We start from the raw sequence: 22,819 nt of genomic DNA, 5'->3' as shown, positions 1-22,819 counted from the left end.
TGTGGTTTCTTAGGATGGCAAACATAGATTATACAGGGTGCGATTTGCCGGAGGGTTGTGTAGAATTTCCCCCGTTTCTGGTCTACATATCCCTGCTTCTGCTAAATTATTTTGTATTTAGCCGTTATAGAGCTCCGGGACGCTGGCTACGGCAGTTGTGTGTGTGTGTATATATATATATATATATATATATATATATATATATATATATATATATATATATATATATATATAGAGAGAGAGAGAGAGAGAGAGAGAGAGAGAGAGAGAGAGAGAGAGAGATGTTTAGATATGTATGTATATATACATATATATAATTTGTGTATATAAAATGTGCAATTTGTGTATATACCTAATCAACGAAAGCAACAAATACTAGCCAATCAGAAGTAGAGTAGGGCGGTTCATGCCTTCGCCATCCTAGAAAACGCATGCGCACCCGTTCTCTTTAATACATCCATGTGCGCACCGCCCAGAAGGGCTTGGGTTAAATGCGCATGCGCTGTTCTATTCCGCGCCAGCTGCAGCTCTCGGCTCGGTGCTCTTCTTCCTGGCACAGCATCACACATTTGTTCCCCTTAGAGCTGAGCAGAGCCGCGTTTCCCTTGAGAGTTTATGACAGATGTCTGCAGAGCCATTTCGTCTCCTCCTGCTCAGTCATTGTGGCTTCAATTTGAGGAAAACGCTAACGCTCCTGAGGCTGGTGAGTAGGTCAACGTTACATGAAGATAGCAAATCGCTTGGTTATTTTGCAGAAGCAGTTCCATAGGTCATGGTAGCTAGCTTGCTAGCCTCCGTTATTCTTTTCTTCGGCCTTACCCGGGAACGTGGCCCGGCCACCTCCCCCTGGTTAGCTTTCTAGCAATAGCCTATATTTAAACAAGACTTTGGCGTTTTGTATGGTAACGTTAGGCTCAGATGCCAAGTAAGTAAATGCAGCAGATGCTCATGTGAGAAGCTCGTTAGCATCATTCGCTAGTTTGTAAAAAACGATACTATGTGACGGTAGAGTGTGTTATTAGTAAAACAGCATCCCTTTATGGGTAACGTTAAGCAATGTGGTCAGCAGTCTCAAGCAAACGTAGCATCTTGAGATCTACAATATTCTGGTGGCTTCCTTCATTGTGCGGTGTTGTGTTCATGTCCACCTTATGTCTTGTGGTTTGCGTTAACGTTAGCTCGTTGTCATTTGCTTACATTCAGATAATGCAAGCCGCAAATAAGGCTCTCCTCACCGTTCATGTCAACTTCAAATGGTCAAATTTAAGGGTTTAAAGCAGAAATCCGGCCGATTTTTACCTGCATCTTGATCGCTAGATGTCACAGAGTACTGTCGATAGGGGAAAAAACGACCAAAATCGGTGCTAGCAAACTGAAGTTGCTGCAGCTAATGGCCAGAGCTTTCAGTTAGCTAAAATGCCAGTTGTGGGGCATGTTCTAAAAAGTCCCTTTTGTGCCTCTTAAAAGACACAAAATGAAAGTAAAATTCCTGTGCAACATGAGCAGGGCCCTTAAGTGACAACAAGATGCGTTTTAAACTCCTACATTGTGAAGAAACCGTTTAAATTCAAAGTTTGTACTGTCACCTACCTCTTTTTCCATTGGTGGCTTCACCGAAAGCCCAGAAGAGTCGATCACGGAGGTCATGCCTTAGCGACGAAAACTTGAATTTTATTTCCCCCTAAAAAAATAGGTAATTGAGCACTGTAGTGGTTCTGACCATATCTGTGACTATGTAACTACATGGAAACGGTCCAAAGGATGCCTGTGGCTTGCACAGTAATGGCGTTACTGAAGGCTAGCTCTGGTCTCGCTCGCTGAAGTCCCATGGGAATTCAGTTGTTGCAGGAAATGGTAAACAGTAGTGTGCAGATCGGAGCGTAGTGTGTGAAGAGTGAAGATCGGAGGTGTTCACAAGGGAAGAAGCTTGGAGTAAGAATAACGTGTGTTGATCTATTGTGGAAAAGGAATGATTCGTGTTTGTGCCTTTCCAAATTGTGGGAACAGAATGAGAAAATACAAGTACCTAAACTTGGTGAAGCGCCCGTCCTTATGTCGGCACCCTTTTTATATAGGCTACAGTCTATGGCTGGCACCCAGACAGACTGTGGGCAGCCCTTTTCATTTTTCACTTGATTTATGTGAATGTAACCACTAGGGCTGCAACTAATGATTATTTTAACAATCAATTAATCTGTTGATTATTTTTTCGATTAATCGATGAATTGGATAAAAAAAACAAAAGCATTAATTTACATCAACTCAATACATACATACTTGTTTTAGTTAATAGTTGTGTAAAGGTATGTAACCCAAATAGCAAAGACAGACAGACACGCAGAGACACACACACACATTAAATTATTACCATCATTGTAGTAAATGCAAGTTACGTTCATTTATACACCACACACTAATATATTTGTTAACAATAACTGATATGGGACAAAGCACATAATATATACATGACAGATTGAAAATGAATGGGCCAAAAAAGGCGAGTGAATAAAACCGTGACTTTAGTCTTGCAAACTATACCACCCCTGCTTTACTACTGTTATTAACGAGCTAACGCTAGCTTGTCATGCTAGTCAGCTGGATAACGAGTTAACGGCAGCACTAGAAGAGCTACTGGAGGGACGTTGCGTTCCTCACTTCAGAACGGAACAGAAGTAGGATTGTGTAGTGACTTCACCCTGCTGTTGAACTCTCTTCCTCCTCATCAAGGACTCCAACATGTTTACGTTTTAGGTGCTGACTCATCACCATGGTGAGCCCGTGCCATGCCGTGTCGCTTTTTCTTATCTTGCAATTAACGTTTTTGATTTCTTTAGTGTGAAATGCTCCCACACCTTGGATGACTTAGGTCGTACTGATTTCTCTGCCTCCGCCGTGTGTTTCAGAACAACGTTACGGGTCTCTCCGGTCTCTCTCCGTATTTCCTCTACCCCCGATCTGTTCTTTTTTTTCTTTTCTTTCGCTCCGTGCTCCGTTCTTTTTTTTTTTTTTATCTCCGCGACCGAGTGGTGTAATAGTTGCACAACACAACGAATCGATACTGAAATTCGTTGCCAACTTTTTTTAATCAAATTTTATCTTTTTTTTTTTTTAAATCAATTCGTTGTTGCAGCCCTAGTAACCACTGACGTTATAAACGCACAAAACCAGCCTATATGCGAACAGAAATGATGTACATGCTTATTTGCATACAAAGCGGGGGAGGGATCTCCGATCATAAGTGGTCACTGAGGATGCATTTGGAGACACATTCTACAGACGGGTGAAAACACACACACCTAGAGCTGTCCACTTGTGATCCGATCACTCAGGTCAGAACTTAATAGTGAAAAATGTCGGTTCAGCCGGTAAGCATGAAATCAAACCAGTTTAGCCTCGTCCACCGGACTAGTGAAACCGAAAATCGACCCAACTCTAATGACATCTTCCCAATTGGTTTTGTTCAACAAAAAGTCTTGTTTAAGACTGTCCTGGTTTGGCCCTTTTTAGAGCTGTATCACAGGTCTGAATGATGTTTCCCTGCTGTGTGAATAAAAGTGGAAATGCATATGGTCATGGCAAGGCTAAAACATGCTATACAAAGCCACTGTAATTGGGACGTAAATCAACAGCCTGGTGGGGCCGTCTCTCTTTATGTTGCAATCCAAGGCGTCACTCGAGTGCTCTGTCGAGTTGGATGCTGGGAGAAAATACAGGCACTGACTAAGAAGCGTTGGCTTTTGTTCATATTTATCACAGGCCTACAGTTTAGGGCTCTTTGAAATGTATCTGGTTAAAGGAGAATTCCGGGTGATTTCAACATGTAGCTCCGTTTGTAAATTTGGAGTGTTGTCAGTAGCGAGAAAAATGAAAGCAGCATCTCTTTTCGGTGTTGTAGTTTGTAGACGGTCCCTAAGCACTCTCCTTGCTGTCTCAACACTAGAACTAAACAGAGCTGAATTAGCGCAAATTTTATGCGTTTCCTTCACATCTACTGTAGTCAGATTCACTGTGTTCACTCGGAAGGAATCCCTTCACATGGGTAGGCACTTGTAATGACATTTCGAACACGTTAAGAGGCTAAAAGCATGTTTAAAACTTCCCGGTTTCAGCCTCCTGGGTGCTAACACTAGCAGGAGGATAACACGGTGTAGGCAACACCAATTGTTTTTGTTTTTCTCGCTACTGACAGCACTCCAAATTTACAAACAACAGAGCCACGTGTTGAAATCGCTTTGTTCCAGCTGGACCATGTTTGCTAAAACCCATCTAACAATGTTTTGTAGGTATGGCAAACCATCTTGCTCGTCATATAGCTTAAATTTTACTGTAAAGAACACAATATGACTCTAGTTCTCACGTTTTCCTTTTGTTTTCCATTGGTATACATGAGACTGTTTAAAACGAGTTTTCACATTTAAAAGCAAAATGAAAGTTGTCGCATTTTAATAGTGAAATGAATGAGAAATTATTTAGATGTATACAGGTATGCTATTAGAATGAGTAGAGTAAACATGTATTTTTGCAATGAATGTACAAAAAAATCTATTTTCACTTGGTGATGGCATTTTTGTGTGTGTTGTGTGATTCACAGGAGACTTCCTTACGTGACCACAACACCTGGATTGACTTGTTCCTTTGGCTGCCATGATGCTTGGGTTACAGGGAAGTACTTCATCCCCCAAAGTGTATCGTTGTGTGGCATGTTCAGCCACCTTCACTGGATTGGCCTCCTTGCTCGTACATCAGGCAACCCATGCTAATGAACTCGCCAAGGTCCCTGCTCCTCCCCAGCCCAACATCAGCCCACATGAAACACTGCCTGCAAGTATGGACTCATCCAGTGGCCACCCCAGTTCACAGACGCTCTCGCCTGAGTGCCCTTCATCTTCTTTTTATATTTGTAATTGTGGAGAGGAGTTTCAGGACTTTAGTCTTATGCTGGAGCATAAGCAATCACATGTCTCTCAATCACAGCTAATGCAACCTCTGGATAGTAATAGTGTTCTCTCTGGTGACACAGGGTGTGATAATGTTTTGCCCACCCAGCATGTATCATTCATTCCAACTGTAACCCAGCCTGGTTTGGTCCTTAGTTGCCCCTCTACCTCAAGGTTTCCAGCTGTCGAACTACCCACGTTAACAGACCATAAAGCAGATGTAAGCCTGGGGGATAGCATTGCCATAGTAACCACTCCTCAAGGCCAGTGTACACCCCCTCAAGATGACGGTGAGAAACAACTTGAGAACATATTAGCCGCAGCAGAGCAAATACCAGAGACTGTAGAGGACATGCATTTGCAGGACAAAACAAACTCTGTTCTCAGCAGCGAAAAGGGTGAGAGTTTGCCCAAAAATAACTCCCTAATGAAGTTGCTGGCGTCAGCATACATGAAGCGCTTTCCACATCCTCAGTCTCCGACTCAAAATGATAAGATAGTTATCCCCAAACAAGAAGTTGTCCCTGTTGATATAACACCAGTAACGAAAACAGAGGCGTCCTCGATGAATGATCTCTCTATTGCACAGTTGAGGCGGCTGCTAGCAAAACCCGGTATAAAGACAAATGCTCCATCCATCAGCAGAATTCTTGAGTCTAGTAAGAAGAAGGTTGTCTGTCTGACTAAGACTTTTTCACCTGTTGTGGTTCTTGAAACCCGTCAAAAGCTCATGGATGCTGGCAGTAATGGCACATATGGGAGATTTCAATGTGGCCGCTGTCGAAGGGTCTTTCAAAATTTGGACAAACTGACAGAGCATCATTTCTTGCACAAAAAAGAGAGGATCAAATGTTGTCGTCGCTGCAAACAGCTTATCATTGGGCGGCTGCCCTTACCTGACAATCACATATGCCCTCAGTTAGGAAACAAGACCATACAGCCATCAAGCTCTTTTAAAAAAAAGTTACCGTTTGCCCAAAAAATAGTGCCATTCCATAGTCTAAACAATTCAAAAAAAGTTTTCTTTTGTCCACTGTGCAAGCACAGCTACGCACGGAGGTGGAACCTCAAAATGCACAAGTGCCAGGGCCCAGGGTCAGCAGCACCCTCTCTGCAGGCCAGTCCCTCCAATCAGAAAAGGCTAGTATTGAGATCAAACAGTGAAGTCAGAACAGATTCAGAGGTTAAATCTGGATTTCAAAACTCCCAAAGTGTTTCTGTGGGCACTGAAGTTACTAGTCGTATCAAGGTAGAGGTGACCTCTCCAAATTCAGAGCAGTCTGCAGTTTCACAGTTAGCCTGGACTCATCCAGCAAAAAGCTTCTCACCATTTTATCCCAAATCTACAAAGATGGAGCCAAAGGCAGACAGCTGGGATGCAGCAGCAGTTGATAATGAAGACGGTAATGAAGGGCAGTGGACAATGCCCTTGGATGATGAAATGGAGGTTCTCACCTCTACAGGGAAAGCTGGTAATGACCGAGAGATGAAGAAGTCTGTGTCAGTTGACGATGCAGAGACGGCGCCCCCAAGCCTGCGCTATTTTGTCAGAGATGGCGTGAAACGTTACCCTTGTAAATGGTGTCAGAAAACCTACAGTCGGCCATCTACTTTGAGGCGCCATTTACGGCTGTGTGGATTTAGACCGCGTGGACCTGGGATTGTAGCACAGAGTGGTAGTCAGGCTGCCACTCCACTAGCTGCCAACAATATGAAACCAATGTTTGCTTGTTTTGTCTGTGGGAAGACCTTTAACCGCAAAGATAACATGATGGTTCACAGAAAGAAATGTCAGTTGCAACGAACAATGACAGGTGCTGGGCAGGTGAATAGAGGGACTTTGCAGCGGAGTACGACGGGCAATGCATCAGACTGTCAAACCAAGGAGGATGATGGAGGCAACTGGGGCATCATGTCACTGCCCTCAGTACTTCCAAGAAGGGTGACGTGTGAATGTGGGGTTGGATTTACATCTCCAAGGCTTCTCCTGGAGCATCTGCAGAAGCATGCACAGGAATCCTACACATGTCCGACTTGTGGAGAGACTGTTAGTTCCTGGGCCGACTACGAAGTTCATCTGCAGATCCACATGCATCCTCATCATCAGCTGCTGAAGGGACTACAACCACAACGATCACAACCTCTATTACTTCGATTTCAGCAACAGCCCCCTCAGCAGCAGCTGCCATCTCCGTTACCGCGTCAGCCTCCACAGAAGCAACCACGCAAAGAACCGCTTCCAAATCCAACAAAGAAGCAGCAGCGGATTGTATGCACACGATGTGGCAACACTTTCTCCTCTCGCTGTTCCCTTCGAAGGCACATATCCTGGAATCGATGCAAAGGTGGACGGGCTACGAATCCTGCCAACCCACCCAAAACCTATCGCTGTTCCCACTGCAACTCTGACTTCCCGAACACAATTAGTCTTATGTTTCACCAAAGGAGTGGGGCTTGCAAGCCAGCCATCAAGCCTGTACGTTGCCCTGTTTGTCTTCGCTGGTTTGGCACCATGGACGGATTGCAGAAACACTTGCTTACTCACAAACAGTCTGAATCATATCAATGCGATGTCTGTCAGGGTACATACCCAAACCTAAAGTCACTCAAAAACCACCGCAGGAGGATTCATCGCATCATGGCTGGAGACACTCAGCCAAAAACCCAATAACAGCTGACTTAACCCTTGTGTTGACTTCGGGTCATATTGACCCGTTTTGTTTCATAGAAAATATGGGACGTAGAAATAAGTGCTGAAAATGTGTAGAAGAAAGATTTAACAATTTAAAATGTTGGAAAAAGCAAAAACAAACAGAAAAAAGGCTTCAAAAATGTCTTTTTTCTTTTTATTTTTTTTCTTCAAGATTGACAGGAAGAAAACACAAGATTTAATAATGATGCTTAATTGATGCGAATTGTAAGATTTGTGGGGGGGGGGGGTTACTGCTTATTTTGACACTGTACAGCTCCACATGTTTATTATTTATTTTTTGATTATTTTTAGGCCTTTATTAACAGGACAGCTGATGAAATGAAAGGGGAATGACATGCAGTAGAAGGCCGCAGGTCAGAATCGAACCCAGGCCCGCTGCGTCGAGGAGTAAACCTCTATATATGGGTGCCTGCTCTACCAAGTGAGCTATCTGGGTGCTCTTAATGTTTATTTTTTTTGTAACTCTTGAGTGTGTAGTAGCTTGCCAATGTTAAAAAAACAAACTTTTTTGGCTTTATCAATTTCATCTATGTTATTACATTCCCCTCATTAGCCTGTAAATGTTTCTGAGTATTAGGTAATCAAATTTTGATCACAGACTTTGTAATGTATCCTGTTGTTCATGGTGTTAATAAACATACCCATAAGTGAAACATGCGTTCTATCAATTTGTGTGATATGGGTTCTAATATCTTAAATACTTCAAAGCACTGCAAGCCTGGAATATGTCTTTTTACAGCTATCCATGTTGTATGCCTTAGCTTTCACTCATCATGAGTTGGGCATTTTCATTGAATAGAAATGTAAAATAGTATACATCATAAATGAAACCTTTTGGATAAGGCCAAGCTCAAAGTTCCAGGAAGTAAAATGTTTGTTTTTTTTCTGATAAATGCAGCAGCAATCAAGTATCCATAGTCAAATCCGAAAACTAAACAATTATATATTTTATAATTGGGCCTTTATCACAGTATTAATGTACAAGTAAATGTAGGTATTTTGTCTTACTGTTAGATGACCCACTCAGGAGACCACATATATAGTGTTTAATAAGCAATTTGCTATGTTCACAAGATTGTAGTGTATAGTTACTTAGAAGGATTTAATTTCAAAGTTCATGGTGTGCATTTTAGAGTTTTTAATAGGGTACATTTGCCACCAGATTATGTGTGGGCAGTATGCAAACTAATCAATGAAATATTGTTTCTCTGTCAAGGCTGGATTATCAACTGGGCAAAGCAGGCAGAAGCCCTGTGGCCCCAAAATGCAGGACCCCCAAAAGCTCCAGGCTTACTTTGGTTGTTTTAACTGGGAATATTCAGGAGTATGTACAATGTAAAGCAAAGCATCAACTGACATGGTAAGGGCCTTAAGGTGGCTCATACTTTATTACCTGATCTTGAGCCACTGTTTTAAAGACTTTTTTTCTTTTATTTGTTCAATCTCATTTGGACTTGTATTTTAATCGTATTACCACCCAGCATGAGTAACAGGGCTTTAGCACAGCCCCTAGCAGGTTAATTTAGCCATGATTTTAGTAAAAAGTAAGATGTATAAGCAAAAAACATCCTGTGCGTTGATTTAACTGAATGATCATTTATTTTCCATCTTAACAAGGAGGCCTTATACTGTATAGTTTTTTATAAATAAGATTTAGAGGAAACCCTAAGAAAAAAAGTAAGAAACCTTTTTCAACATTGGGTGTGGGAAAGTGTAAGTAAGTGTATTGATATGTAAAATGTTTGTATTAAACTAAATTCAGAATATGGATATCATAATTTAAATGTAACACTACTGTAAACCCTCTAGGCATCCGTCCATGCCTCTGAAATGTGATGCGTACCCAGAGTATGCTATACTCAGATTGAAAACGGGTGTCGTCACTGCCTACTTTGTGTAAAGGGGGAAGAAAGTATAGGAAAACTATGCTAAATGTAGAAAAACTGAACTGGTAGAGAATTGAATAGATTAGTTGACTGATTTACACATCCTCTGAGGGAACTTTAATCCCAGTGTAGCCGTGTGATTTATAAAAGCTGTAGTTCTTTGCTATTCATTTAGTAGGCAAATACAATACAATCAACAAACACCAGTATAACCCCTGACTTTACAATTTCAATTGTATGCAATGATGCCACGTGTTATGTTTATTAATGAATTTTGCATGAAACAAAAGAACTCACCCTTGACTGTGTGGAAAGAGTTCAGAGTTTTAAATTTCTGGTCTACCACTACCAGCTGCTGGCAGCCTTCTACCACTGTTCAATCAAGAGCATCATCATACTGCGTCAAAGTGTGGTATGCTGGCTCTCAGCAGCAGACAGAAAAGCACTTCAGAGGGTCAACAACACCGCACAGAAAATCATCAGCTGCCCTCTCCCCTCACTCCAGGACGCATAGCACAACACCTGCTACCTTTCCAGAGCAAAAAACATTGTTAAAGACAGTACTCACCCTGGCCACCATCTCTTTGATCTCCAGCCCTCAGGGAGACACTACATGGCCACCACCGGACTAATGAACAGTTTCTTTCCTAAGGCCATCCAGACTCTAAATCTACACACCGTAATGTCTCTGCACCCCAAATTTCCATTCTTGTTGCATTGTTTATTGTTTTTTTACATTAATTTTACTGATCTGTGTAATGTTATATTATTATTAAGAACTGTGCAATATATTTCTTTTTATAACAAACTACCTGCCCTTGTTTTATGATGAATGTTGGTTGTTGAAGAATGTTGTTGTTTTTATGTCATATGGATGTGTGCAATATAGTTTCTTTTGGGGAGGGGCACTCGCAATGTCGTTGTGTAGAGTGTAATATAATGACAATAAGTCCTAAATACGTTTTTGCATTGACAAATAAGCAGTCAGATAAGATACACCTTCATCACAGCAGGGGAATCAAGTTGTAATAGCTTTTTTCACTCTACCAAGGCCTAGATGTATCCTAAAATGCTGTTTTGCCATACTCTAGTGGCCAGAGCTCAAGGTCCACTTATGCGCATGCTCAGGAGCCTTCAGCTGTATCACAGTCCTCCTCATTAGCAGACTGAGTTGAGACTGTTTTATCAATGGCTGTTTCCAAGGTTAAGAACTGCCAAGCTCATGTTAGTGTTATTTATTTTTTATTTGTATTTAGTGAAGACAAAGAAAAACCAGTATAACTACCGCAGCAATCACATCAAAGCAAAGGTGAATCATAAACTCCCGTCGACAGGGGTCAGTATAACGACTCAAAACCCGGACGTTTTGCTTTCGAAGCGCGCCATACGTAGAACAAGAGTGGGGTCTTTCCTCTTGTTTTTTGGTGTGGCTAATGGGCTAACCGCCAGCTACTCGTTTGGAACACCGGCAATTAGCCCGATTTTGAATGTCCCACAATACGCCAATCGACAAGCTGTTTACGTTGTTTTGCAAATATATACCAGAATATTAAGCGGACGACACTCTGACATCCATGTGAAGGTAAGCTAACGTTATTGTTCATGAGCTAGTTGAGGCTAACGTTAGCATGGTAGGTTTGCATCAAGGCGAGGGCGCGTTCAATAAAAAAAAAAACCAACGTTATGAATTGTCAAACGTAACCAGCTAACGTCACCTTACTTTTCTAAATATTAAGTTGTATCGGAGTGTAGCAGATATCCCCGTCTTAATTAGATGGGTGACTACGATATGTATTTCACAACCTATGGGATGTATAACGTTAACGTCATTTTAAGAAACAATCGTAGCTAATTAAAGAGTATTTGCTCGTCTCAGAAGTTTGGACTTTATTTCAGAGACAAGCAAATGTCCAAAGGAAGCTGTAACGTTAATGTTAAATGATTTAGGGAAAAAAACAACAGTCGTCTCTCCTTAGCTTTGAATGCATTTGTACGTAGCGATTAGCATAACTAGTTAATGAGTCCGTAATAATCACCATTAAATGAGGTATAACTGAACTGAATATTTGGCCATTGTAGTTATATCCTGTTAAATGCTTTCATTAATTCCAAAACCTGTCTCTAACAGGAAAGGTGATCTCAGAGGGCTGCACATAAACTGTGAACACATCCATGTATAGCCTGATGATGGAGGGAGGAAAGCAAAGACTGCAAAATGTCCAGGAGGATGGCTTGAGTAGAGATTTGATGGATGCCGGACGGTTTTGCTTCAGCTGTGAGCAGATATTTGCAAATCGTAAATGCCTGGAGGAACACACTTGTTCTGCTGCAAGTCACATCTGTTCCTGTGGAACTGAATTTGCCGAATACAAGGACATGCTGGAGCACAGCACCACACACGAACCGGGACACCAAGTGCTTGATCATGATACAATAAGGAAGCGCAGAATTGAGAAGCGCATAGAAGAGGAGAAGCAGCTGAAAAGACTACGGACGGGTGAAGTTGTCTGGGAGACCCCTAAATTCGACAATGGGCCATCAATTTCTTTGCCAGTGAAGCCTATGCTGCAAGCCCCCATTACATCAGCATGTTTCCCACAAGTTCCCAAGCAGTCTGCGCAGATTTCACAAGTGCCTCAGTTGTACAGCTCAATGTCACAAGCATCTTTGCTCCCAAATCCTAACCCCCATGAAAAAGACATGCAAAATATTTTTGCAGGTGTGGGTGCACCAACAGTGGATCTTTGGACACTTTACCAGCCTGTCGTGTTGTTGCAAACAGTGCGCACATTTAACAAGTCAAAGCCTTACACTTGCGGTAAATGTGGGCAGTGTTTTATGACAAAGACCTCTCTCATCTCCCACCACAGCACTCATGTCACAGATAAAGTTTCTGGCTGTATAGGATGTGGGCTGCTGCTCTCCAGCAAGAAGATGGTGCCTCGCTTCCATTTTTGTAAGGCACCCAACACCGCTACCAAATTCAGAATCATCACTGCTAGACCACTGAATTTTAAGAATCGAAATGAATCCAGCACACACAGGAGTCCAAGTGTTCAGGGGACTTGTGCCACTTCCTCCCTACAGTTGAAAAGCCAGAATTCCACGGCAGCCAGTGAAGGCAGTCGGGCACCTCTCATGATTTCCAACCTGCAGTTCAAAAATCAGAAGATCTGTACATACAGTAAAAGCAATCAGGGGCTTCATGTCTCTCCATCCCTGCTGGCGAAGGGTCAGAATCACAGTGCATACAATAAAACCAGTCGGGGGCTTCCTGTCACACACTCCATGCAGTTCAAGATGGCCACAAAATCTGGATCAGGTGTATCAAGCAAACCAATGCAGACATCCTCCGCAACAAATCGGTTCCCATGTCGAGTCTGTTATCTTCCTTTTGAAACTCCTCAGCTGCTACAGAGGCACAAGTGTGTCAAAGCACAGGAGTTTATGGCACAGCATGTGCAAGGCAAACAGAATAACAAACTCAAGAGGGTGACCCCGGTGACGAGCCTACATCCTGTTCAGATGAATGGTGAGAGAAAACTTGGGTTTTCAGCTTCTGATAACATGAAGAAAAACATGGCTGTCGTTTTGGATAAAGGGCAAGGGCCGGCTCCTGTGAATGGGAAAACGGATGTGGATAAGGAAGATGATTGTTACATAGTTGAAAGCGGACCAGACAAACCTGCTGAGATGATATACCAAGTAACCTCATCTGTCCCTATTAAGACTTGACAAAACTAGAGAGGCACATCCAATTTGCATGTCACATTTTATCTTATGGACTTTATGGCTTTCTCCAAACTATTAAAGATAAGTGTAGGATGACTAGTGACAACAACCATGCATCTTAAGCTGGATTTCTTTTGTCAGTACTGTAAACTGTCCTAATATTGGTGCCCTTGCAATTGTTATAGAATGTAAATCAATACAGTTAATTATGAAAATGTATGTGCATGGTTTACCCATCTTTGGTGGGATAACCAGGTACTGGCTTATAGGCTAGTTTTTTTTTTTTTAAGTTTTTAGTATGTTTGAATTTGTAAGTAGGGTTGCAGCGTTATATAGGTTTCACAGTATACTGCGGTATGAAAATTGATGGGTTATCATACCGTGTACATTTAATTATCTATGATATTGAAAAACTTATTTTCAGAAAAGATTCCTAACACATACTCTTTTTTTTTTTAACACTTGAAGTTTCAATTATAATAAAGCATTTGTTGAACAAAAAACAGTGTTTTCATTCTTTTAAGGATTATTGTAACTAATGATAATTGTGTAATACCATATACCATGAGGTCGTGCAACCGTGATATTTCCTAAGACTTATCGTACCATGAAAATCTTATACCGCTGCAACCCTAGTTGTGAGGCTGTGGGAGGTGACAATACCTTGTGTTCTTACCAACTTTGTCAGACTTTATGAATACAGTATATGTTGTATTAAACTATATTTTCAAACTCACTGTGTCTGTCTTCATGGGATAATGCAGCATGTTTTATTATCAATGGGGTTATATATTATAATAAATGGACTGAATTAATTGACAATGTATGATATGTAACAGTTGTGGTGCATGACAAGTAAAGTAAATGCAATTAAGAATGTCACAAATGTGTTAATAAAATAAGCACAAGATGAAGATAGAAATAGAAAGGACCAGAGGGCCATTTCAAAGCAAAGACAAGGCGCTGTTGATTTTTCGTTTTTGATGAGGCTAACTGCCATGAGCAGCAAATATCCTAAGTGATGGATGCGGCGTTCATGTGCTGTTTGTGTGCTTGTAATCGCAACACCTTATGTAAGCATCGAAAACTATGCACCTTATTGTAGAATAAACAAAGCAACGCCACATAAATACATTTGGGTGGGTGATATTGCAGATTTAATTTTTTATTTTTTTTGACAAAAAAAAAAAACAACATACAAAACTCGTTGGGGAAAGGGTGATATTGCAGATGTGGCACTGAACTAGGAGAAGTTAGGCACGTCACTACTACCTGCCAAATTAATGATGCTGGTGTGCATACTTTTTCCAGCTTATAAGCGTCCCGTCCTTAAACGTGATATCTCACCAATACACGTATGACCAAACACTACCGACTTTTATTTCGTGTTTGCCACTTTTGAAGTAACTTGTGCAAAACAAATAATAATTCCCAAATTTCCGACACCACCTGAAGTATCCACCCTGTGTACGCTCACCGTGATTGACACTTTTTCGGGTTGCTTTGTGCGTGGATATCGGGTGGCTCACTGCTGCAAACAGCTCTGAAAAGGAGAGAAAGCCACTTCTACATTAACAGATCAGCTCCCAGACCAATGCATGCTTATAAAAAGTGCCAAACAGCCACCTAACGACAAAGCACATGCATGCTTTGAGCTAGCAAGTGCTAGCTAGGTGCCGTTAGTTGATCAACGGTCAGGTAATGGCTACGCAGAGACCAGCCTTGACTCTCTCCCACGCAGGCAAGCAGTTTGTGTTTACTACCACCCATCACGTTTGGTAACTGGTATTGAGAAATGTCCGACTCCTACATAAGCGTTATTGACTACAAAGAAAGTCACATGAGCTGACATCGTAGTTAACGGTTCGGTTCGTGTGGCCTGTAACGCTAATTAACCGGAGCTAGCAATGTGGCCTACCACAAGATAACGCCTATATTGTTAGCCATGCTGTTAAAAACGGTAACGTTAGCTTTTGACAACTGATGATAACTGATATCGTTAGCCGGATTCTAAAGCTGACTGTTTGGTCATATGTGTATAAAATGCATGTTAAGTGACCCGTTAGGACACGGTTATCTCTCAGTGGGTTTATGTGTGAATATTGGTAATCACGATCAAAATCCATCTGTCATTAACGTTACATTAGATGAAATGTGTATAGCAACCACTGTCTATTCTAGACCCAACATTAACGTTACTAGTGCATATCAAATCCATACATAAATCTAAAGCTTTGCAAACTCAAACACCATACTATGAGTGTTAGTATGAACCCCAGGTTCAGAAGTGCCACACTAGCTTTAAAGTAACGTAATGTGTGGTCTGTTATGAAGAAAGATGGGTAAAATATTCACATGCTTTACTTGAGTAAAATAAGCAGCATTGTTATGTAAAAGTAATCCGTTACAAGATAAACTCTGAAGTAAAGTTACAGAATTATTATAAGCAAAATGGTCCAAAAGTGCAAGTATTCAGAATACCCCTTTTCTTAAGTGCTATTTTACTTTGGCTTTTATTATTCCTGATGCCTTAATGTGTAAGGAGCATTTCATTGTTGTAGATGGAGCTCATTTTATATAGTTAATAAACAGTTGGGCAGATTATTCAGTAATGATGCATCGTGATTTATAATGAAAAATGTTAATCTGCTAACTGTAATTCATGTAAAAGTAGTAGAGGAAAGTACAATATTCCTTCTCTGAAATGTAGTGAAGCATTTGGTAACCTGAAGTGGAAGTACTCAAAGTACCACCTCAGAAATGTATTGAAGTAGAGGACTTGAGTAAATGTTCTGAGTTACTTTACACCTCAGGCTATGAAAAATAGGAAATATTTTCCCAACGCAACAATTTTCTATATAATGATTCACAAATCTGCTACGTGGCAATCTTTCCAGACAGGTTTTTGATTTGGCAATCACTTACAAAGTATTCTGTTTTTTTGTGGAAAACTTTAAAGTCTGCCAACGCAACGCATGTTAATCGAGCATAAATCTGCACAGTGATTGCTTACAGCAGGCTTCTCTTTGGTGCAGGTTTGCATCACAGTTCGCTGAAGACACCTGTGCTTGAATTGCTGAAGAGAAATATTTGTGTCACATTAGACTCATTCAATGGCAGAATTCAGAACTTCCCAGTTCATTTCATGGATTTTACAAATACCTTTTTAGTGTGTATTTTTGAAGATTGCCCCCTCGTGGTTTTCTGTAGACCTATGAGTATTCCAATTTTTTTTATTTTTCACTGTACTGAGTTGAAATTTTTACTAAACATCCAAGAAACCCTAAGGATAGTTTGCTATATATGTTCATGTAAATAATTGTTGCTGAATGTTTTACAGTAATACAATTAAGAAGATTAGCCTTGAAGAAGAAGCCATATGTATTGAGCTAAGAAACTAAGATTTATATTTTGTCTAGACACAGAACAAGATGAAATAATTTCAAGCTGTAACCTGCAAATGTCCAGAACCCAATGAAAAACAGGCTCAATAGGTGTTACACATAGAAAACCTTGAAGTCAACATATTAGAAATAATCGCCTATGAAATAAAACTACTGAATATAATATTACAGCCAGTGAAAAGGCATTTTTTTTAAATAATGGAGTAATATAACATATTTAATCTTTATATACCTGCAATTAATATTAACACTTTCCGATCGTGCAAGCCACTTCTAAGTTATAGGAGCCAATGGGCATAGCATGCAGTATTTGCACAACTGTAAGAGCCAGCAATAATAATAATAATAATAATAATAAGCGAGCCAGTGTGTTATAGGTTTTGTGACTTGATTGCTGTAGGAATACATGCTACTGTTTTTATGAGTTACAGCCTCATTGTCACTGTTTAATCCACAGACTCTTGACATGGGGAGTAAAATGTCCTTCAGCACAGGAAGCAGTGACCAAAATACAGCCTCTGAGTTAACTTCTGTGGCATCGCATCCTTGCAATTCCGTTCATGCCCCTTTGGACCGCAAGCAGGTAGTTAGTGCGAGAGACAAATAGACATATCGCCCCAAAAATTATGCTGTCTATTACAGTATACACAGCACAATTTCTGGAGTAACCTGCTAATGGAATTTTGATGCATTTTCTGTATAAAAACCTTTTAATCCTGATTGCTTATTTAGGGACTATCGTTCTGTTCCTTTGTTTTGTAATGCTTTTGGATATATAGTGTACATAGACATGGACACTGTTTAAGTGTGCAGTGAATCATTGTGTTGTGTTTATGTTGGTCCTATGGCATCCAAATAAAAGGGAGGGCAGATCCTAAAGGCTGGAAATAAACAAATATTCAGATTTATGAAATTTTGATTCTGTGTTGAGAGATATATTTATTTTTCAAGATGTTATTTTCTAATTTTGCATGCATTTTCATTAGCATGTGGTCTTCTACTGCACACCTGACTGTTTTAGGATTTAACTGCATAGACTACATATAGACATTACACCATAGAACAAATTATATGGCATAAACATTTGCGATTATAACCGGGTTTTATTTTGAGTTTTTTACCGTCTTTATTTTTATACTATTTTAGGAAACTTGTGCAACTATGCCATCACTACATTTGTGACAAATGCAGTTTCCCCCCCCCCCCCCCCCCAAACAGATACCTGAAGACAGGAGATGCAGTGAAGAAGACCTGGACTCCAGTTGGGGAGAGGAAATGAAAGCAACAGAACCGACTGAACCTGCACCTGAATCCCACTCATCGGGGCACGTGGAGTCCCATGGCCGTGTTAACTCTGAAACAGTAGGCGGAACAAATTGTCAACCCAGTGGGCACAAATCCTCTCAGGCAGGGATGGAAGCAAAATGTCAAATGACCTCTGCAAGCGTGTGCAGCTCTACAACAGACAGCCATGGACAGCCTGTGGCGGTCCGCAGGAGACCCGGGCGCCCACGTAAAAGAAAACACTTGTTGACTAAAGACAAAAAAGACCCAGATTCTGCTGGTTTTGATGCAGTTCAACATAAGGAGATCAGCACGACAATACCTTTGCCAACATGCTTAGAGAACCACAACCGAGATGATGTGCCTAACACTGTAGACGTTCCATTAATCAATAATACACCCCATAATGAGAAGTCTGGTCCTCATACTGTCTCTGATGGTAAAGTAGGAGACAGTGTCCCTGTGCTGCCAAAAAGAAAAAGAGGAAGGCCAAATAAAGCACAAATTGCAGCTTTTAAAGCTATGGTTGCTGAGGCTGCTGCTGCCAGAGCTCCTGCTGCCTCTGCTAATGCTAATAATGTCAGCGGTCCTGCACGGAGACTAAGGAGTAGAGGTGAACGCCCTTCAACACCAGATGGAAAGCCTGACTCTGATAGCAAGGTCCACCCCAAGCAGACTGAAGTGACTCCTACAGAAAGCAGTAATACATTAAACTTTCAAGGTATTAAAAGAAGAAGCGCTAAACTGGCTTATCAGCAAGTTCCTGCTAAAGTGTCCCGACTTGATGTTTCCCAGGATGCCTCATCACTATTAAGCAACGACGCAGGCTGCGGGGAGAGAGCAGAGACCGATAAACAGATGGAATTTAACGCTGACAAACAAGAGACTGATTCAGATGGAAAGAGCTCTCAACTCTCCCCGCAGTCTCAAGAAGGACACGTTAATACTTCGGAGGGTTTGAACAGTCTAAACTTGGTAATTCCTACAGAGTGTTATAACCCCGAAATAAAACAGTCAGCTGACACGAATGGCAGCGGGGAGTCGCAATCAAAAGGCAGTCTTGAATCCCCAAAGAATGCAAACCTGCAGAATACGGAGCCCTCTAGCACAGATGTCATAACCTTCTCTGAACTGTCACCTAAGCCTGTTGGGTTCCCCCCTGCTGTGAAAGCTGAGAATATTGAGATGGAGCTGGATCATTTAAATCCTGGGTCAGAGTCAACTAGTCCTACTTCACAAAGCAATGCCAACACTTCAGTTAAAGCTGGGGCTTCAAACAGTCAGCGAAGTACTTTCAGGCGCAAGAAAGGGGGCAAGAGAAGGAGGAGGAAAGGTAATGTTTTGTTACAGAGAGAGCAACTTGAAGGCAGCAATGACATTGAACAAAACACAGACTGCGGTGACGGGGATAGGGAGGCCTGCTCAAATTTCAGCTACACTAAAAAAGGGGGGAAAACTCTGTTGCAGTGTGGTTATTGTAGTCAAACCTTTAAATTTCTCTCTCAGTTCATCATCCATCAACGCGTTCATACGGGAGAACGACCTTTCAAATGCCCTGAATGTGGCAGAGGTTTTAGCAAAAATTCCAACTTAAATCTTCATCTCAAGACGCACAAAAAGGGCAACATATATAAAAAATGTCCATATTGCAAGATCAAATTCTCTTGCTCGGAATATGCCTCTCATATGAAGATACACGCACACGTGCTGGACCAGGACTCTGAGAACAGCAAATCGGAAAAACACAGTAGAGGGAGCGACCATGAGAACAGTCAGGACCTTCGTAGACCAGTTTCCCCAGTAAAGAGAGAAAGAAAAGTGTGCCAGTACTGTGGTAAAACATTCCCGTTTCAGTCTGCCCTCATAAGACACGTGCGTGTCCACACTGGAGAGAAGCCCTATAAGTGTGATATATGTGGCAAAGCTTTCGGTCAGGCCTATTTCCTCCGTGTTCACGAGCTAACCCACTGGTCGGTAAAGCGCTACAACTGCACACGCTGTGACAAATCATTCACTCATTATAGCAATGCAAAAAATCACAGTTGTAGACCTTCGGGAACCGGTGACGATTTACAACCCAACCGACGTGTAAAGCCTTCACTAACGTACACGTGCCACATCTGCAAGAATGTTTTTGACCATCTGCAGGAGTTCAACAGCCACATGAGAGCCCACACCGGCGCAAAGCTGTATCGCTGCTTGTATTGTGACAAGCTGTTTGGTGTGCTGTCTGAGTTTAGCACCCATCGCAGTCAGTGCAGCGGAGAGGATAAGGCCTCCGGCTCTGCAATAAAAGAGGAAGAGACCATGTCGTTAATACAGTACACAGTGCCTGCACTTAGGTGTTCATCTGGACACAATCCAGCTTCTCCTCTCACAGGAGCAAATTGCGAAACGCAGAAAAAACCATCACAGACCAGCCACAAGAAACGCTTCGCTAACTTAAAGAAACCGTTCCAGTCAACAGTCATACCGGCTCACCATCTCTCACACATTGTGTCAAAGTTAAACAAACTAGATAACCGCTCAGACCCCAGGAAATATTTATGTCCAAGCTGTGGCCGACTGTTCAGACACATGGGCAGACTCCGAGCCCACATGCTCACCCATGCCCCGGGTCAAAGTTACACCTGTGGCTGTTGCGGCAAGACTCTAGAAAACTGGAAAAAACTGTGGCACCATCAGAGAACCCACCGACAGAGACGCGGCCGCTTCACTTGCCCTCAGTGCGGGCAAGGTTTTCGGTTCGTGGAGCCGTATAAAAAACACATGAACGAGCACCCAGAGTTCCAGTGGATTCAGGTCAGGCCCAAAAAAGTGTTTCTGCCTTATAAATGTGAGCAGTGCAGGTGCAGCTTTCAGACTCTAGATTTGCTGTTCAGTCACCAGCTTTGCCATTCCTCAACGCACAAGGACTCAGATTTCGATATATCTACGGATGATCATGCTACACAGTCAAACAAGAAAATGTTTAGCCCTCCCACGAACAACCACATAGCGGAATTATGTACAGATCCAGAGGAAGACCTCTCTCCTCTGGGCCCCTTATCCACATGTCCAGACCCAGTAACTCCAGAGTCGCCTCTAACACCCATGTTTTCCTTTGTCCAGAGTAAGGGGCTTGATTTGGGTAAAACTTCCCAGCATCCCAGCAGCACACATTTGATCCAAGATAGAGAAACCAGTCAAGACAGAATAGATGAAAATGCACCTGGAAAACCTTTTACTCCTTTGAGAACTGTGAAAAGACAAGTGAGTGCCAGAATGTCAAATGAAGGGTCTGCAAATGGTGTTAAGTGTGCTGTGTGTGGTGATGCATATGCTGCCATTTCAGACCTTTATCATCATTATTTGCAGCATGCTAGAGGCCAGTTGTAATAACCTAAACGGAGGTTCGTTGCCAATTCAGGGGGGTCAGGTAGTCCTAGATTATAAAATGTAGATACATTGTCAGTTACACACCTGGTAAAGTTATGGGAAATGAAATGCATCAAAAAGGATTTGGAAGATTTGTTTATAATCATGTAGTAAGCCTGTCATGCCTGAAATATACACACTAAATGTACAAAATAAAAGGGACACTTTCTGTTTTCATGTAGTGCATCAGGAATCTTCAGGTAGAAGTCACTAGGCTAGTGACTAGCCTTTCTTTAGTTTCTCGAATTACATTTCTGTCCCATCAAAAAGAACCGAAGAGATGCCGACAAATGAGAACATGTCAGAAAGACGCCAGAAGCAGCCCTGGGATTTCAGCAAAATAAGCATTTGAAAACAGAACTCGTACTCAATGTAAATGGATGATTATGGAAAACATTCATTTCCATTCATAACCACTGAAACATTTTAACCCCTTCCTTATTGTTGTTGCCCTGCAACCTCCTGGTATCTTTAATTCATAACTTGGAAAAGTTCCCTGCACTGATCAGAGGGGTAAACGTCACACTGAAGTCATTTCTGAACTCCTTATTGCTATGGAAATTTTGTTTGGCAGACCTGACTAAGAACTTCTTTCATTTTTTATTTTCTAAGACATCGTCAATTAATAGAACCACCACTTATTGAATAGAAGCTGTATAGTTTTACAAATTTCAAACCGCTCATCACATGCATTCACTTTGTGACCACTGTGAATTTAATATCAAACGTGCACATTTTAAATCACGCAGCTCGCTTTTGACTTCTACAAGTGAAAGTGTTACTCAAATTGTTTAAGTGATGTTTATGGATTAAAAAAAAAAAAAGTTATGTTCTGGTCTCCACCATGACATGTATCAGCATTTTGTATTTTCATTGAAAGTGAATATCAGCTTTACTCATGCACATGTTTGTTAAATAATTTGTTCTATTGTGGACTTGTAACATGATGGCTGAAATCAAGAGATGCTACATTTTCTAGAAAATACACTAACAAACGCACATTCCACACCTGAAACCATGTGCGACGGGAGTGCTGTGGATCATTCATTACTTTTTACTGCCTTTGAAAAACTACATTACGTGCTTCAGTGTCAGGCTTGAGTTTTGTTTGAATCATGAAAAGCACATTACAAAAGATGTTTCCCGGATGGACACTCTGCTTTGTTGAATATTATTTAATGCCATAGTTGGTCCTAAAACCAATAAAGGTCATTTTTGTATTGATATGCGATCATGTCTGTCATTTTTAGTTTAGAATCTACATATCCTTATTCTACGTTTATTATAACCATGAGATCCTTGGATCCTAAATATTATTTTAATATTGATTGACAGGAGAAGTAGCTTGTGAATCAACATTATGAATTATTCTTGATTGGATGAATCGTCCCCATTTTTTGTACTGCATGACAAGTTGGTCTCAGGCAGGTAAAACAGCCTTAAGGC

The 22,819-nt window shown here is 41.3% G+C and overlaps 3 protein-coding genes across 4 annotated transcripts; all 3 read left to right on the top strand.

Moving 5' to 3' along the window:
- Positions 1 to 340: 340 nt before the first annotated feature.
- On the top strand, positions 341 to 8,303 carry im:7147486 (zinc finger protein 836). The gene is made up of 2 exons (XM_039805429.1): positions 341 to 703; positions 4,592 to 8,303. Exon 2 carries the CDS (start codon positions 4,645 to 4,647, stop codon positions 7,606 to 7,608), a length of 2,964 nt encoding a protein of 987 aa, XP_039661363.1. The 5' UTR covers positions 341 to 703; positions 4,592 to 4,644; the 3' UTR covers positions 7,609 to 8,303.
- A 2,607-nt stretch (positions 8,304 to 10,910) lies between these two features.
- LOC120562031 (zinc finger protein 585B-like) lies at positions 10,911 to 14,004 on the top strand. The gene is made up of 2 exons (XM_039805446.1): positions 10,911 to 11,118; positions 11,665 to 14,004. Exon 2 carries the CDS (start codon positions 11,709 to 11,711, stop codon positions 13,269 to 13,271), a length of 1,563 nt encoding a protein of 520 aa, XP_039661380.1. The 5' UTR covers positions 10,911 to 11,118; positions 11,665 to 11,708; the 3' UTR covers positions 13,272 to 14,004.
- Positions 14,005 to 14,722: 718 nt separating this feature from the next.
- On the top strand, positions 14,723 to 22,597 carry si:dkeyp-84f3.9 (zinc finger protein 585A). Of its 2 annotated transcripts, XM_039805425.1 has the most exons (3): positions 14,723 to 15,009; positions 17,130 to 17,255; positions 17,891 to 22,597. In XM_039805425.1, the coding sequence occupies exons 2-3, from the start codon at positions 17,139 to 17,141 to the stop codon at positions 21,332 to 21,334; spliced, it is 3,561 nt and encodes a 1,186-aa protein (XP_039661359.1). In that variant the 5' UTR covers positions 14,723 to 15,009; positions 17,130 to 17,138; the 3' UTR covers positions 21,335 to 22,597. The 2 variants fall into 2 exon arrangements, with proteins under 2 accessions (XP_039661359.1, XP_039661360.1); XM_039805426.1 differs by lacking the exon at positions 17,130 to 17,255.
- The last annotated feature ends 222 nt before the right edge of the window (positions 22,598 to 22,819 follow it).

This window comes from Perca fluviatilis, chromosome 7 (assembly GCF_010015445.1).
Source record: "Perca fluviatilis chromosome 7, GENO_Pfluv_1.0, whole genome shotgun sequence".
Taxonomy (NCBI): domain Eukaryota; kingdom Metazoa; phylum Chordata; class Actinopteri; order Perciformes; family Percidae; genus Perca; species Perca fluviatilis.
This window is presented reverse-complemented; position numbering and strand designations above follow the sequence as displayed.

What these genes read in the sequence shown, in the direction of transcription:
- im:7147486 (XM_039805429.1), top strand. Translation starts at nt 4,645, where the DNA reads ATGATGCTTGGGTTACAGGGAAGTACTTCATCCCCCAAAGTGTATCGT.
- LOC120562031 (XM_039805446.1), top strand. Translation starts at nt 11,709, where the DNA reads ATGTATAGCCTGATGATGGAGGGAGGAAAGCAAAGACTGCAAAATGTC.
- si:dkeyp-84f3.9 (XM_039805425.1), top strand. Translation starts at nt 17,139, where the DNA reads ATGGGGAGTAAAATGTCCTTCAGCACAGGAAGCAGTGACCAAAATACA. An exon ending in CCCCTTTGGACCGCAAGCAG is followed by an intron (nt 17,256 to 17,890) that starts GTAGTTAGTGCG and finishes CCCCCCAAACAG; the next exon opens with ATACCTGAAGACAGGAGATG.